Consider the following 17701-nt stretch of genomic DNA (forward strand, 5'->3'; position numbering starts at 1 on the left):
TCACAAGTTCACCAAGCAAATGACTTATTCTAAGCTTCCCTGCTCAGCTCTACCCCCTCACTACCAGGGAGAAATGACCCACTCTGACTTCAAACAGTGGGGCTGATCAAAGGTGGTCAGACCACAGCTACGTGGGCCTTCCACAACATGAACAAACAGATCTGTCTCATTTGCCTACCCAGGGGCTCACCGACCGACCGACCAACCAAATGTCAAAGATAGATGCAGCTCCACTGACTTCAACATTACTCCAGAAACTCTGGGAACAGCCTGGCTGAGAGCAACTCTGTTGCACATTTTAAAAGGACATGTGCACCAACCCACGCATGGGCCAGTTTTGCTAGCTCATAAGTAGAAGCAAGGGATATGGTTATATCCCATCTCCTTTGGAAAGACTAGCACCACCATGAGTACTTGCCTCAGACAGTCTGCATGCTCTGTGAGCACAAGTATTGAAGTTAAGTGGTCCCTCAGTGGGGGCTTGAGGAACTGCTCCTTAAAATGTAAGAGCTCTGATCATCAAAGAATGCAACATATTGCAAATTATTTCCACTGGTTTATGACAAACATTATACTGTAAATACATGCATATTACCACCATTACTATAACGGAAAGACAAACAGGCATATCAGCAGCAGAACAGTTAGATATTAGATCAGCTAAAGAAAATGAGTGTGAACTTTCTACAGCTCGGTCCCCACATAGTTTATGGATTGTGCAAGTGGACAGATTTCCCCACTACCCACCTCCAGTCCACACAAACAAAACTTGAGCCAACAATTTTAGCCTGTTCCAAGTTTGTTGTTTTCTGCCCTGATCTAGGAAGGAATCAGTTTCTGTTCAAGAGTACCCCTTTTTCCTCAGTTGTATCTATTTAGACTGTGCACTCAACATCACACAGCAAAGTAGTGGAAAAAAACCCGGAACAAAAAACAAATAACTCAGGTCGCTTTGCTCCCAGTCCAATATCTTCTTCACTAAACTACACTCAACAGCCTTAATTCAATAACTATAATCAACAAATGGAAACTAGTCTATCATTTACCAGGTCCTGGATGCAGGAAAGGAGATTAAGTCAGCTACCAAGTCTCCGGGTGGCTGCAGAATTTCACTGTACAGCCCTTTCTGACTACTTCTGTAACCCTACCTAGTGATCTGGAAAGGGGGCATAGCATTGGGCTGAGAATTAATAGAGCCTTATCCCTCAGGGATTCAATCTGTTCAGATGCATACGTGCACAAGGACTGAATTCATGCGCACAAAATCTGCACAAAGAGGAACTTTTGAAAAAGGATGGTTTGTTTGTAATTGAAGGTCTGTAATATCTCCTCTGTACCGGGCTCCTCGTCCGTTTACCCTCACTGTGTACTTTAAGAATGCTAGTAAATGTTTGGACGTCTACTGTCAGACACACTTGCCCATAAGTTGCTTCTTACTGTGTTACTTCCAGCGGACCTACTCAAAGCAAACTGAATCCAACAGTATAAAAACCCAAAGAGAGATCCTGTTTAGCATCAACTTTACATCCATAGAGAATATATGTATATCCAGATCAGAAGAGCACAAGCATGTAGAATCAGAGGTATAATGCTAATGATGTTGCTTTGTAACTGTGGGGCAAGGACTCCAGCCTACTCACAGTGGGCTGCATGAATATAAAGTCATCTTCTGAAAGGAAAGCAGATTAAATTTACAAGGTTAGCTATGAATGCATTAATTACTGGGGGGATGACAGTCTGATTTTGACTTTAGGATTATACAGAACTTCTGAGACAGCTTGGTGAGCCTCAGTCATTGGTAGCTTCCATGTTCTGTAGGACTAAACCAAAGATACACAACTTTCTTAAGGAGACAAACAAACCAAACACCACACACCACTCCCTTCTCTCCGTCCTGTTCCTCATTCTCTTCTATACAGCAGACACCCATAATTGAAGTTAGGTTATTTCCATTCTGGATCCTTTCGCAACATCCCACTGAACCCAACCTGGAAGGAACAGAGCCCTTCCTAGGAGTCCCTGTTGGGATTCAAATTAGACAACTCAGCACAAAGATGAAAATTTGTATTCTGACGGTGCACATTTTTCCTTTTACTTCTCAGAAGAAACAGTCCCCACACAACCTCGAGATCTGGCTTACTTGTCTTTAGTCTTAACCACCAGGGCTCTACATTTAAACCCATTGTGTTAAGAGGGATCTTTGGAAGGCTCACACATCTTGATAAACACGCTGGTGGGGACCAAGTTCATACCTGATTGAACTCAACAGGGCACTGGCACTTTCTCCATTAATGTGAGTAGGGTCAGACAACACTGTTGAAATGTTTGTTCCCTTTCTACATTATTTATCATTTTAGTTGCTGCCACTGATTGAGCTATATCTGTGGTGAATTATGCAACTTCCCACCACCCCTGCAGGCAAAGTCCTAGAGGTGCTAGTCTGGAGGAGTGTTGATGCCAGACACTCCACTGGTCTTGACCTCACCCCTTTCTACAGATGGGAGTGCATGAAACCCTTCTATAGTAAGCTGTGGGAACTGCCTGAGTTTAATTACTTCAAATGTCCACACAGTGGTATTCTGCCTACCTGTATATCCATCCTTCAGCCCCTCCTATTCCCTTCTTTGATTGTAGCAGTTAAAGACATTTATTAAGTTGGTGTCCAAAAGGCCTCAATCAGAATCAACGTTCATTGTGCTACACATTGGATAACCAGATAGCTTCAGTGTCTAAAACTGCCTTTTCACTTCTAGCTCCGTAGGAAACTTCATCCCTTCCTCCCACATGGGTCAATCATAATAATCCAGCATGCAAGTGACAAGTGATAAGTCACTGTCTTAAATTGAACATGACGATAATGCACAGATTGTAGCTGGTACCGAACATGGATGTCTGCTTCCACCATGGTCTTGGCTGCCATGAGCCTATCAGGCCTCTGCTCAAGTTCTTCCACTGGCTCTCAGTCAATTTCTGTTGACCATTACAGGCCTTTGGCCCAATTTCCAAAGCAATTAGATTAGATCAAACATAGCTGGGCCTTGATCTATGCATCACTGTGGCAGTTGTGCCCCTTTTGGACATTGCGGATCACGATATCCAGGATGAAGCACATGCAAGCTAAGGAAAATGTAAATGCAGCTGAATCATAAGTAGAGTGTGTCCTCAAACCAAATGGACTGAAATTTGGCAAACATGTTGAAGAGACTGGATAAGAAGTTGGAATGTTCAGGAGAAACAGAAATTACACAGAAACAGAGACTAAAGTCTCCCTTTTACAAATGCTTCATATTTAACCAACACTTAGGTGACCAATTGCACCTCTGCATTCACATCCTACTATCACTATTGTAATAATCTTTGTACAAAATAGGTCTTGTGAAGTGTCATTTGAAAACTTCTCACTCACACGTCAGTAATATCTCGGTGAAATTTATGCAGCAATATTAAATGTAAAGTTATGAATTCCCTCTGGATGACGCTGCTAGCACATGTTCAAACCCACACAGGCCTAACTAGGTAGAAGTTGTTAAACAGGTCTATCCTAAACAAAGAGATGTGTTTACACCTCTATTTACATATAAGTAGTAAACAGGGTCCTTGGGTCAGCAAGAGGGGGCAAATTGGTTTCTCAGAGACAAAGGATAAGCTGACACCTCTAGCCAGGTGTTAAAACTGACTGGTAATCACCCATCAAGTGGCCATTCTTTGGCAACAAAGGGGGAAAGGAATTGATCGATCTGCATTTTAGCAAGCAACAACCTAGAACATCTTTCAATACTAGACTCCATGTCTATGTCCTCGCAACAGGAAGGAACTTAATCTGGGGATAATCTTCAGGAAAATGCATTTTAAAAAATGATTGAACTATAAAAGTGAAGGGCAAAAACACCCCAGGTTATATTTCCTCTTCTCCCCTCTTTCACCTAAAATGACAAAGAAACCAGTCCTTTGACTTTGGGAGGGATCCTAATATGAAAATTTGGTCAGCAATGCTGGGAACATGTGGTAAGGATTTTACCTTGAACCAAGTCTAGTTTTTGCTACTAGAAAGGGTATCTTTATTTTCCTTTCAGAGTAACAGCCGTGTTAGTCTGTATTCGCAAAAAGAAAAGGAGTACTTGTGGCACCTTAGAGACTAACCAATTTATTTGAGCATGAGCGAGCTGTAACTCACGAAAGCTCATGCTCAAATAAATTGGTTAGTCTCTAAGGTGCCACAAGTACTCCTTTTCTTTTATTTTCCTTATAACGATTTCTGACTAATACTTTACACTTGTACTCACTTAAAATACTCTGCAGTTAAATACACTTGTTTTATTTTTTAATTCAAAACTAAATTCAGCATTGTGTTTAAGCTGAGCTGTTTGATAGCTCCATCTAAAGTAGCAGGCTGTTTGGCTATTGACCCCCCACAGAGGCAACGGACCTACAATATCTGAACTATCCAGGAGAGGGCTGGACAGTGCAAAACACATGTTTTGGGAAAAATTTGTGACTGGGAGTGTGTTCGGTTCACCCAGAAAATAGTAACCAAGGCTGGCGAAAGCCGGAGTGTTGCTGACAGGTTGCTGGGGTCAGAGCTGGTAGACCAGGGCTGCAGCTATACACAGGCACTCAGGTTGTGACCTACATATTGCTCTCTGGCTATCTGAGAGTGGCCCAAGTTGAAAGTGACAACAGCAAAGCATTGTGAGGCACCTAAGGTTGCGGGGGAGGTGGTGACAACTCCTCACTGGTCTGGATTGAACCCTGGAACGTAACAACTTATTTCTGCCTTGATATTTAAATTTCCATGTTCTGAAAGCCTGCAAATCTAGAACTGCTCTTGTACTCACTCACCCATACCCTCGATCAATTTGGTGCCAGAAAGGGTAAACAAGGATTAGCTGTTTGTGAGAAAGTTGTGAACAGCAAAGATGTTTTTGAAATAACTTTTTACAACAGAATTCCCAAAAGAGGCAAATTTTTCAAGTGTTTGATCTTTAAGGCTGAATTTTGTAAGCACTCAAAACATTAAGCCTGACAGAGTAATTGGGACTCGATATCCAGGACCAGTCTTTTGGACTTAAAGCCCACTTCTCTCCCAAACTTTAAATTTCTGAGGACCCTTTACAAAGGATAAGCCACCTTTCACTTGAGAATATTTTGAGCCCATTTAACTGTGAAGGGAACATTCATTCAAAACATAAAAATGAAAACTACAATTGAAAGTTTGTCAGAAGGTTTTTGATGAAAGTCATTTTTAGGCATCGTCTATCATCCCTGCATTCACCCAAGGCCATTAAGCCCATGACCCAAATTTTGCCCCTTCCCGGCTAATTTTAGATACCCCTAACTAGTTAGTGGTTAGGAGGGGAATTACCTGTACCACTGCTAATTATGCCAGAGCATCTTCAAACTACATCTTGACCACCAATTGGCCAAGCTACCTCCTCCTTCCCCAAGTTATTACATGCATCTTCCTAACAAAACAAAAAAAGACAGACAGGCATCTAATGATAAATTGACATAGTTCATATTCATAGGCATGAAAAGCTGGGAAAAGCACATCATTCCTCTTCACGTACAAGAATTTTGTAGTTACTTCAAAAAATTAAGGGCCAAAGTCTCCTGTTACATTTTAGCTAGAACTATGTCTATGGATAGGAGTGACGTTTCCCACTGCTGTCTTTTTATAAGCTGCTTACTATGGTCTCAAACTTCATATGTTCTGCAAGTTAAGGAAACTGTCAATTTTTAAAAAATAAAGGATTTTTTTGTTTTTTGTTTTGTTTTTTGGCCAGAACCAGTCCCAGTGGAGGCCATAAACCAAGAACAAAAACAGTACTAATGACTACATACAGAATGTTGTGAAAATGCACAAAGTAAACAAACTTCAAAAATCGCCCTTTAATTTTTCAGTTACAGTAATAAGATAGTTGAACATGTGAATTTCTGCCTTTGTTACATGAGATTTTCAAGTTGATTGTATCCCTTTAAAGTAAGACAAACCTAAAGGGCCTCCACACAAATAAATAAAAAGGTCATCTTCTAGGCTCTTCCAGAAATTCTCCAATCTTGGAGAATCAATTATTGTTTTATGTGTAGATATATAGGTGTATGTTTAGTATATAAAAATATATATTATGCATAGAACATACAAATGCATTTGCCATCAGTTTTGGCAGAGCATTAACAAATGTGTCAAGTTTTAAAAGGTAAAAAAACTTCCCCACCCCTCATTTCATAATCTCAGATGAAGGCAAAAAAAATGCTGACGTAACACTGAACTGCTTAATGCACAAGTTTCTACCACATCAGTCACTGGATGACTACAGCAACCACGAGAGAACCCTAATTTCCTTTAGATCATTTCCCTCTCTCTCTCAAAGACATCCAAAAAGAAGGTACAGTGCAATAACCCACTTCCTATTGACAATTGCACTCTGCAACAGTAACTTTCTAAAGCAACTTTTCCCCCCCAGCATAAAGTCAAAATAAAAACACAATTTTAAGTGTAAAAACATCTTAAAATAGTTAAGTACTGTTAATTTGTATATCCATGCACTCTAAGTGCAAAAACTGACTGTGCAAAGTTAGGGTTGGAGAGAAACTACAAAATGTTTGGAATTTCCTAACGTTCAGCTTTTGCTTTTTGCTGAATCCATGTGGGGGAAGCTGTTCTAGTTCTCCCTCATATGCAGATGTCTTGCTCCCCTCTTTTTCAGTGTCCCCCTATTGGAATATGTACAACACTGATCAGACAGTCAGCCAGTGTGTTTAACTTATGAGCATATGCAGTTAAAGCAAGCTGCAGTGCCTACTTTTGGGACAAAAATAATTGGTTACTAATTTTGCTCCTATCAACAGTGTAATGGAAGAGTCAGCTAGATTCCTTTTCCAGCTTCTGTACCAACTGAACTGGTCAGCCAAATTCAGATTGCATAGTACCACTTCTTTTGTTCTTTATTATATTAGAAACCAAGAATTAAAAAAAGCAAATAATTGTGTCTTAGTTCTTGTCTCCACAGTCCTTCCTGCAGAGGCTTTCCCTCCATCCAGATCTTGCTCTCTGCAGGCTTCTCCATATCAGGCCTTCCACCTGATCTGTATGGAGACTGCCCCTCCTTCCACAATTCTCGGTCTCTTCACCTGCTCTCCTGCACGAAAGGCAGGCAGTCTTATATGCAATTTCAGAGAGAGCATATAACTAGAACAAGAATGTGACTTACAACTACAGCTCCCAGTTTTAAAAGGCTTACTCAGACGCACAGAACTTCTCCAGCACCGGGGCCACGGAGGCAGGGAAGATAAAGCTCCTCTCCAGGGCTGGGTGGAGCAAGGGAAGATTGAGCTCCTCCTGGGGCTGGGGGGAGGCAGTGAGCTTCTGTGCCCTCTCCCCCAAAAAAGGGTTAAATTTAAATTCCTGAACACACCTCTGACCACTTACATGTCCCAAGCCCAGTGCCTACTTCTAAATGGTATGCATAACAGGATAGCAAGATATACAAAAAGTCAGTGCAAACACACAGTAGCCTACTTCCACAATTTTACGTAGTTGGTTAGCATTATGAATTTATTATTTGTGTATTCACAGGATATCACAGCTCCTTTATGCAAATTAAACAAAACAAGAGCATCTACAATGAATTGAGTCAAGTGACAATATCCAAAAGAGCTCAAATCCCAGAAAGCATCCTGCACTTTCCACATCCAATAGTTAAATAAAGTGGAAATCTAAAAAGTGTTAAGATTTGAAATCTGAAAGAACAAGGATATTCAAAATGTCAAGATTCCATCTTTTAGAAGTTCCATATCTGGACACACACACAAACATACTACATATTCAGCACTTGATAAGTCTGAATTCAGAGACAAGGGAAGTGTTCATACCAAAACCAAAGTGCCACCAACTTTCAGCCACTAAAAGGATTAAGTGGAAAGATCTAGCAATGGACAGAGGGAAAGAATTCCGTTCCTCCTCCTGCAGTACTGAAGGATTGAAATGCAGAAGTAGGCTTCCTACTCCCTTGAAACCTACTAAGGATAGAGGGAGAAGAGAAGAGTCACAGGAGTACTTTGACACAAATCTACTTCCCAAAAAAGTGTTTAAAGGTGACTGATCTTGTACCTCCCCCATCCTTCCCAAAGTCAAACTGGCTCCCAGAAGCCAACAGAAGGATTGATAGCCTGCTACACCTCCAAAAGACAAAAGGAAAGCAAGGTAAAAGACAAAAGAGTTGCTATTTTCATGAAGATATTTCTTCACTAGGATCTTTTGGTTTTGAGGTAGACCCTCAACTCCAAGCAATCTTGATTTTAACAAAAGAGCCAAAATACTATTTTTTGCACAGCTTTATCTGCAGAAACCTGGGTTATAGCTGACTATACTGAATGTGTATTCAAAAAGCAGTAGAGCAGAGCTGGGGAGGAAATAATGAACTGGGAAACAACCACCAGATGCATATTGAATTTTGGTCCTTTGTAAGAGAAACACCTTTAAACTGTGCACTGTGGTGTTCTTTGCAAATATGTTTTCTAAATTACTTAGCATTATTATAAGCAGACCCAATAGTGACAGCTCGAGATAAGACTGCTTAATACTTCCCATTAAGCATTTTTCAAATGCTTATAAACTTTGCTAAACTGTTTGGTGGAAGTTTTTCATGTTTCCTCTCTGCCCCATGCTTAGCTCTCTGCAAAGCTTTCTTTTCTAAAGATTTCAGTGAAAACCGTTCATCTATTTTGAAGAATTCGGTCTTACAAAGCTATTTTTATCTATATTAAAATTTCCATCAATTTCTCTGAAGAACTACAGTACCTCTGTGCTTTGGAGCAGAAATGTAAGTTTAGCATATAGACAAAGGTATTTTTTGCTACATGACAATCCATCCAAATTTGGTAGTTATGTCTCTGGAAATGGCAATCTGCATATGCTCATTGTTCGTTAGAGACCTATTGCTAAAATTTCAGAACATGCCAATTCCCCTGAGCATGCTCCAGCCCCACTACAACTCTACATGACGGAGTTAGAGCTCTAGGTGGGGAGATGAAACGTCAGTCACTGCTATTCTTCCCTTCAAGTCAAAGGTTCACTGAGTTGGGAGCCAGGAAACCATCATGAATCCTAGCCTCTGTTCTTATACCAACTAGCGTTAATTCTGTGCACTTCACAGCTGTTACAATTAAGCAAGGTCTTAAACCCTTATGTTAGGGTATATCTACACTGAAACACTTGATTTTTCACACCCCTGAGAGATGTAGCTATGCTGATGTAAATTCCCAGTGTAGACCAGCCCTTAAGAGAGAGATAGCTATTCTTTATTCTACAAGTAAGGTAATGGATGTTGTACAAAGTTACTTCTAACAGAGCTTGAGCATAGCCCATCCCAGCCACACTGCCATTCAGAATGTGTGTACCAAATTTATGTCCTTGCTGTGCTACCTAACTAAACACTGGACCACACTGCTCTGCAGAGCAAGACAAAGCCAGCACTCCCCATCTTCAACACTCTCTTGGTACTTAGCAAGTAGCTATTTAAGCTACTTGCAAAAAAGTAGTGCCTGGTGGGACTAGTGGCTGGTCCCAACAGAGACTAATAGTTCTCTGCTGCCAGTTACTCCTTTAGCTCATATGGTAGACGTATGCATGGTGTATTTAAAGGTGCTGGGTTCCAAACTTGCTAGTGACACATCAAGGGTTAATGTGGTTCCACATGATGAAATTTGTTTTTTCAGTTCGCTCCTTTAAAAATCTAGGCGATTACATAGAAAAATATTAGGTCCCAAGAACACTAAAGTTGCAAAGTCAAAGTTGCAATCAAAAGCTAGGAAAATCCAGTATTATGAGTATATGTGCAACCTTAATTCAGCCCCACCGCATGTATCTAAACACCACCACATTCTTTAGTTACAGGATCGCATAACATTTCTGATTTTGCATAACATGCACAGTGAATGAGGCGGAGGGTTGCCAGTAGGGAAAAGAGGTTCTCTTGTGTTTAAGACACTAAACTGGGACCTGAGATAGCTGGGTTCTATCCCTGGCTCTAATGAAACCTACTATGATGCTGAGCAAGAACAGCATAATGCATACATACTGAAGGGAGCCAGATTAAGGCAACCCTAAATCTGGCATTTCCAACTTGAGTACCTGACATTGCAATATTAGCATTCTTTAATTTATAGTATTTTGTATAGAATATTGAAAGACATCTGGAGACAGCAGGATCTAGCAGTTAGGTCACTGGACCACACGTCAGGAGACCTGGATTCTATTTAACTTCACCACTGAGTTTCTGCGTGTCCTTGGCCAACTCACTTCTTTTTATGCCAGTTTCCCCTTCTGGAGATTATACTTACCTGCAGTCTCCTTTGTAAAGTACTGAGATCTACAAGGGAAAAGCACTTATACAAGAGATATCAAGCTGTATTCGGTTTCATGTCACTATGACAACCTGAAGTTAAACTGAAGTCTCTGTACCCTTATCCAACTGGTTGATGGTCAGGTCACAGCCATTTCAAAAGTATCTAATAGATGTACAAGACACCTCCCCCCTGCCCACTACCTTATTTAAGTCTAAAATTTGCTGCCAATCTTGCTCCCATTTTCATCTACTGCCCCAATCCGTCTGGCATGGCTATATACTACAGCACTGTCAATTAAAGCTTCAATTAATGTTTTTATTTTAACTTTTAAAATATGTATTTGTGTACTCAATATTCCAAGTTTTACTTTTCATTCTGTTGGGAGAGGCAAGAGACGGAGGAAGCAGCACTACTGTAAATTGTAACAGTAGTTACAGCTAAGCAGAAAAATCTATGAAAATCAAATATCTATTCCCACCTAAGTAGTCTCCTGCTTAAGGACATGCTGGGCCAGGATAAAATAATTCTGAAATTAAACCAAAGCTGAGCCTCCCAGATAACTGAAGGTAAATCCACACAGTCTCAAAGCGTCCAAGGCAACTGACTGGGGCTTGAGCTGCGAGGTTAAAAATAGCAAGTTAGATGTTTGGGCACCGAGACCCTCGTTTCAGAGCCGAGATCCAGCCTAAGTCCGAACACCTACACTGCTATTCTTTGCCCCACAAGCCCTAGTCAATTGACCCAGGCTGAGACTTGCTTTTGCAAGCTTTTTTTGTTGGTTTGCTGTGTACCCAAAATAGACTACATGTACAGTAGGGAAATTTGGGGAAGTTCCCACCAATGCCATCATCAGTTCAGCTCTGCCAATGGTAGCAATGTTTGAAGTCCTAGCTCTGGCTGCCAGTGGCACTTTTAGCCTTGTCAACCAGACCTGCTTTGAGCAGGATTAGAAGACACTGTGCTTAGACACCAACGCGCAGCTTACATTAGGGCTCCTGACACAGATGGCACTCATGTAGCTTTAAAAATCTGCTTGCAGTGCTGAAAAACTTGTGAAGTCTCTCTAGTGTACATATGTCCCCTACAATTAGGCAAATTCGAACACAAAGGCATTTAAAAAAAGTTTTGGTGCTGCATTGTGTATAACATTACAACACAGCCTTACTGGTTCTTTTAACAGTAAAATCAAGCTCCTTTTAATGATTCATAAATATTCTTACTTTACTACTAGTTGCTGGCACACAGATCCATTATCTGTTATCAGTTCATTCAGTTTTAATTCAAGGTGAACTTTTCCCTGCAAAAAATAAAAATACCATATGTAAATATTTTTGAAATCCTTTATTTCAAAAGTAGTAACAGCACATAGGAAAGTAACTCACACATACTTTTAAAATATAATTTATCCCCCATATAAGATATAGAACTTACTCATTTAAAAAAAACCAGACATGCTGGCAGAAAACGGAGGTAATCAACAGCATACTAATGCTAAGTGGAATATTTCTAGGTAAAGAGCTCACCCCTGCTCCCACTGACTTTAATGAAACCCATTATTAATCTTGCTAGAGGTAACTAGTAATTTAGGGCCCCATCCTGCTCTCACTGAGCTAGCAAAAAAGAGACAAGCAAGCCTTGATATGAATATATGACCAAACACTACTATACCCAGCAATATGGGACTCTAGAACCTTCCTTGTTGCCTGTTCTAACCAGGCTTTGGAGGATGAGAGGCTGCCAGAAATATTTATGAGTTACTTAACTGAGAAACAAGTTGTTACTGTTTATTACATGCACAACACTAGCAATGTGCTAAGTGCTTTCCAGATTGAGGAAGTGACCTCTTCTCGTTATCTGTTTGATCTGAATGATGGAGTATAGAAAGTAGTGAAGAGCAGTGAGAGTGAACTTTACTTATTTCTATGATACATCTCTGCACAAAACTGTTATGTTAGACTGAATCATTCATTAGCGACAGCAAAGGTTTATAAAACAATACTCAAAATATTTATATGCTGTTTGATACAATGAAAGACATCATTTCAAACAGATTTTGAAAATTATTGTGGGGAGTTACTTGTTAATAGACTTTGTGCAGTAGTCGCCCAAATAAGTGTACTTAATGTAGAATCTCATTCATACATAAATAAAACAGCAATTGTTTCAATTACATCTTTATGAGGACAAAGAGTTAACCATTTTTCCCATACCCTCTGTAAGTGATAATGTATCTAACCAACTTTGGGACAATACTGCAAAATTAACATACATACATCTTTGGGCTCTTCCTGCCTACATCTGTGATAACACTCATTTGACCTGGATACAAAAACAGACTGGCTACTTATTCTACAGTAACTGCAGTTCTTCTAAAATGTTGTAGTTAGTGTGGATTCCACTGTAGGGGCGTATACACCTCATACACAAGTTCGGACTTTTTTCCTTTTTACTAGCAGTGTCTATCAGGGCTACACACATGCCCTATGCCTCTTTGTGCTCTCACATGAGATCTTAAAGGGCAGGGCAGCCATGACCTACTGTCAGTTCCCTCACAAGTCAAACCCCATGTTGCTAAAGCCTCCAAATAATGGTGATAGAGGACAGATCATGGAATTCACACTGACTGTAACAGCTTCATGACCCAGTTTTTGTAACTATTTTCTCTTTTTCATGTATGTGTCAGTGTGGATCCCATGGTAGGAAACGCACAAGCAGTATCCTCATTGGACAGTGGTAACAAGGAGTTTCAGCTGTGTCATTTAAGCAGACTGAAATATTGCTCTTCTGAACCTGGCTACCATGTGAAGTGCATAAAATATTTTAACAAAAAAAAGTTAGAGGGCTGCTTCACATAGCTGCCTTGCAGATCTTGGAGATTTGAATGGTTTGGATGCAGGCAGACAATGCCATCTGTATCCTGGTAGAGTGTGCCTGGCCATTTGAAGGGAGAGGCTTGCCCACTTGACAGGAGATGGAAATTCACCGCGTGATCAACTTTAAAATGCTCTGCAATGAGCTATCTGGTATATCAAAAGGCCAGGCTGTCACAAAAGACTAGACCTGGTGGAATAGGGCACGGCACCTTTTGAAGCTGGTGTTCTCTAGACGGGGTTCAACATGGGTCTCAATCTTGTCAAATTCACAGATGTGTGAAAAGACCAGTGTGCATTGCCAAAGAAAAGCAAGTCCTCAATTATAACCTGCATCTCTTTAGGCATGGCCCAATGGAGCTTAGAGCCATGATACTCTGTGCATGGTAGCTACGGTAGCCAAAAGACCTGATCTGATGTCCTAGGCATCCATCACTGCTTACAAAGCCATCTTAACAGCATAATTAAGGAAGATCAGCTGGTGGTCAAGCTCTTCTCTACTGTCACGAGGGATCTTTGTGAGGAAGGCTATCATCCTGCCTCACATTAGAAAGTTATACTTGGTCAGAAAGGCCTGGCAGTCAGCCATGCACAGATATAGTGACTCTGAAGAGTACAACTTCCTCCCGAACAGGAAGAGGCATTTGGGGTCTTCATCCTCAGGGTATTTTTGTTCTCTCTACTTTTCTTATTCAACACAACTAACAAGTCTAGGTTTATGTGACTGCACAAGTACTCAAATCCTGAATGGGGTACCAGGCACCTCTACATGTTCTGCCATTGGTGGCTGGTGTCTGCCCCAGGGCTTCAGGGGGGCTAGTAGTCCTCTGTTAATGGGGAGGGTAATCCTGGCTGGACCACAAACTGACAGGGTGTCAGCTTGTGAGACTTCTGAAATCTCCATCGGCAGAGTCTAGGGAATCCGTAAAAGGCACTTCTGCAAAACTGTGAAGTTACCGGATACCAAGGATCCTGCTTCATCCAGTGTCAAGAAGGAGGGATCCTTTGATGTTGACATGGGATACTCATGTTGCTCAGCCCTGGATCTGCCTCCTCTTGAAATTCCCCCATTGGTTGTCTGGCCAGAAATGCCCCTTGGGAGGGAGATCTCTTGCTCTTCCTCTGTGGTGGAAACTGGCTCCTTAGTAAAAAGGTGGGCCCCAATGTTCTCAAGAGGGCCATGATGGCATACTGTATGGGTACAGATAACTCAAAGGCTGTTAGCTGGACCAGTGCCAGTCTTGGTGGGACAGTGGTTGCTAGGGCTTGTAGGAGAAACCTGCAGATGTCTCAGTAACACTGATCACAGACCTTGGTTGGCAGGGGGGCGTTCTTTGCTAGATGACGGTTAGAACATACATCACAGTGTTGGTGAGTAGACCTCTAGGAGTAACAAGAGATGCACTGATACAGAGACAACAGACCTGGACTGCTGGAGTCCGGGGTCAATGGCGTGAGGATAGCCAGTGTTGAAGTATGCTGCCTCACAGTCTGCTTCTTCTCTCCACCCAACATTGCGTAAAAGGCTGTTCTCCAGAAGCTGTGTCTGCACCTATGGGAGGACACTGAGCTCCTTCTTGAATTTCTGCCTCTTTCAGAGAGTCCCTTTCGTTGCCTGACTTCAAAACCAGAGACACAGATGATAGCTTCAACATCAAAACTGGGATTGATTTTGGTGTCAGTGCCGGGTCTTTCACTGGCTCTATCTTCTTTACAGTAATCTTAGGCATTGCCAGTCTGCTTAATAGATGGTGGCTTGTCTATTAACAGGATTGTGGTGCTTGTTTCCTCCAGGTCTGATGAGACCTTAATGGACTGTTCCAGAAGGTGGAGTTTCAGCTTTGCACCTCCACATGGAAATCCTCACATAGAAGGATAAGCGTACAGGGCATCTACTCGGAATGTGCAATTCCCCCAGGCAGAATAGACACTTATTTTGCCCGTCCTTCAAGAGGAATTAGGCCCTGGCAGAAGGGACAGGGCTTGAAGCCCACAGGTTTCAAATCCACTACTTGAGAACCCCTGTATGGTGGGGGAGAGGGAGGACGGGGGACAAGGGAGGTCTGACCAAAGAAGTTCAGTCCAGACCATTAAAAATTAGCTCATGGCATTCAAAACAAGAGATCAGAAATGGTTCTGAAGATCTGCAGAATATTTTGAAGTTCAACCTGAACTGAAAACTAGGTGGTTGAACACTCACCAAGATCCATCTCGCTGCCACAGACAATAAGGAAACTGAGGATTGGTCATGGCCAGCCCACCATTCACTCCCTCAAATGGGATCCTGAGGCAGCAAAGGGCACATGTGCAGCCCTGATGGACACTGCTAGTAAAAAAATAATAATCCAGTTTTGCATGCATGAGGCACATGTGCACCTAGAGTGGGATCCACAATGACACAGCCAAAGACTATCAGTTTTGTCAGCGTAACAGCTTAAACAAAAGCCACAACACCAAGTGGAAAATGAGTTTGTGCTGTATCAGCTATTCTGTGTAGCTATATCAATCTGTGGATTCTGGGGGCTTGTCTACACTTACCGGGGGATCGATGTGCGGCGATGAGCCACATAATGAATCGTCAGGATAAACACTAAACAGCTACCCATTCTATAAAAAACATCCATCCATCATGGGTCTAGTGAAGACTTGCTAATTCGACCACAGATCGCTCTCCCATTGACTCCTGTACTGCACCGTACTGAAAAGAGTAAGGGGAATCAACAGGATATCGCGTAGTCTGGACCCCACGGTAAATTAATCTAAGCTACGTCAATTTGACTTACACTATTCATGTAACTCAAATTGCATAGCTTAGATCGACTTTTCCCTGTTGCGTAGACAAGGCCTGGGAAAATCTGGGCTGCTATTCTAAGGTGCCTCAGCAAGGGACAGAGTGCCCACGGATCATACATATCGGGTGGGGGGAGCACAGCAGAAAACATACAGGGCACTGCACTTTAGGATGTAGTTCTGCAGAGCCAGGAAGAAGGAAAAAAAAAAAATCAGCCAAACAACCAAAACCCGCACAACCCTCTACCCTGTTTGGTTTCAGCGGGGTTTTGTGTGTGTGTGGTTTTTTTTTCGGGGCGGGGGGGAGGGAGGGTATGGAAAAAGCCTTTTGTAGGGCTTGCTGGATCCCTAGGCATAGCTAACAGTGTGAACCAAAGTACGCCTTGTCAGAATAGGCACCTTGTGGCACCTTAGAGACTAACCAAACTTGTCAGAATAGGAACACTTAGGTAGCAGCTAACCAAGTAAGCACCTTCCTGACTAGAGAGGATGATACAAGAACACACCGACCTCTCAAGAGATGGTACAAGGACACACAGAACCTGTGTAAGATAAGGATGGAAGGAGTATAAGGAATGAGGCAGGGAACTGCAAGAAGAGAAAGGACTGTTTCCTGGTTAAGGTAGCTGAATTTAGCCCTGGAGAGCTGGATTGTGTCCTTGCCTGTGCTACACAATTCCTTTGTGATGCTAGGCAAGTCATGTAAACAAAAATTTTCCACAGGTGATGACTAACTGCATGTCCTTCATTTTTTGGGTAACCCACTTTAGACGCTAGAGTCTGATTTGCAGAAGTGGTTGTTAGGATATAGATATTCAGGCCTGTCTGTAAAGGCCTATACTCTAAGAACGTAGATATATGACCAGCAGGAGAGTGAGTTTGTGTGTGTGGTTTTTGGAGGGGGGTGGGGGGGTCAGAAAACCTGGATTTGTGCTGGAAATGGCCCACCTTGATTATCATACACATTTTAAAGAGAGTGGTCACTTTGGATGGGCTATTACCAGCAGGAGAGTGAGTTTGTGTGGGGGGGGGGGGGCGGAGGATGAGAAAACCTGGATTTGTACTGGAAATGGCCCAACTTGATGATCACTTTAGATAAGCTATTACCAGCAGGAGAGTGGGGTGGGAGGAGGTATTGTTTCATGGTCTCTGTGTATATAATGTCTTCTGCAGTTTCCACAGTACGCATCCGATGAAGTGAGCTGTAGCTCATGAAAGCTCATGCTCAAATAAATTGGTTAGTCTCTAAGGTGCCACAAGTACTCCTTTTCTTTTTGCGAATACAGACTAACACGGCTGTTACTCTGAAACCAGTTTATCATTTAGCTAGTAATAGAGGTATACAAGAAAATCTGTGTAAGGGCCTTCTCTCACTGTGACAGTCTGAGGCCCTGTTCTTAGGCCAATGCCTTTGGCTAAGCAGCAGAGGCAACCATAAGCTGGGAAGCGAACGGTCACATCCACACATTCCAAACTAGTCAATATGGGGCTGTTAGGAAGGTGATCTGATCTATCACCTCCAGAGAAAGGGAAGAACCTAGAAGATGTAAAAGGAAATTTAGGTTGATAGTTTTCTGTCTGGTAAGAACTCACTTACCAATAGACACAGCTGGGAAACCCTTATGTCTTTACAGATGTAGTTGTGAAATCCTCACTTCTGTCATTATAGTTCCCACTTTGCTATTGTTTATTGG

General features: G+C 41.9%; 1 protein-coding gene across 5 annotated transcripts in view; it reads right to left on the reverse strand.

Annotated features, from left to right (window-relative positions):
* Positions 1 to 17701, reverse strand: part of RASA2 (RAS p21 protein activator 2) — a 203044-nt gene that overhangs the window by 97250 nt on the left and 88093 nt on the right. For all 5 annotated transcript variants that reach the window (XM_078854423.1, XM_078854422.1, XM_073359812.1 and 2 more), the window contains one exon: positions 11568 to 11644. In XM_078854423.1, coding sequence (XP_078710549.1) covers positions 11568 to 11644 — 77 coding nt within the window. The remainder of the gene's footprint in view (positions 1 to 11567; positions 11645 to 17701) is intronic.

The sequence above is a fragment of the Lepidochelys kempii genome, chromosome 9, assembly GCF_965140285.1.
Source record: "Lepidochelys kempii isolate rLepKem1 chromosome 9, rLepKem1.hap1, whole genome shotgun sequence".
NCBI classification, from domain to species: domain Eukaryota; kingdom Metazoa; phylum Chordata; order Testudines; family Cheloniidae; genus Lepidochelys; species Lepidochelys kempii.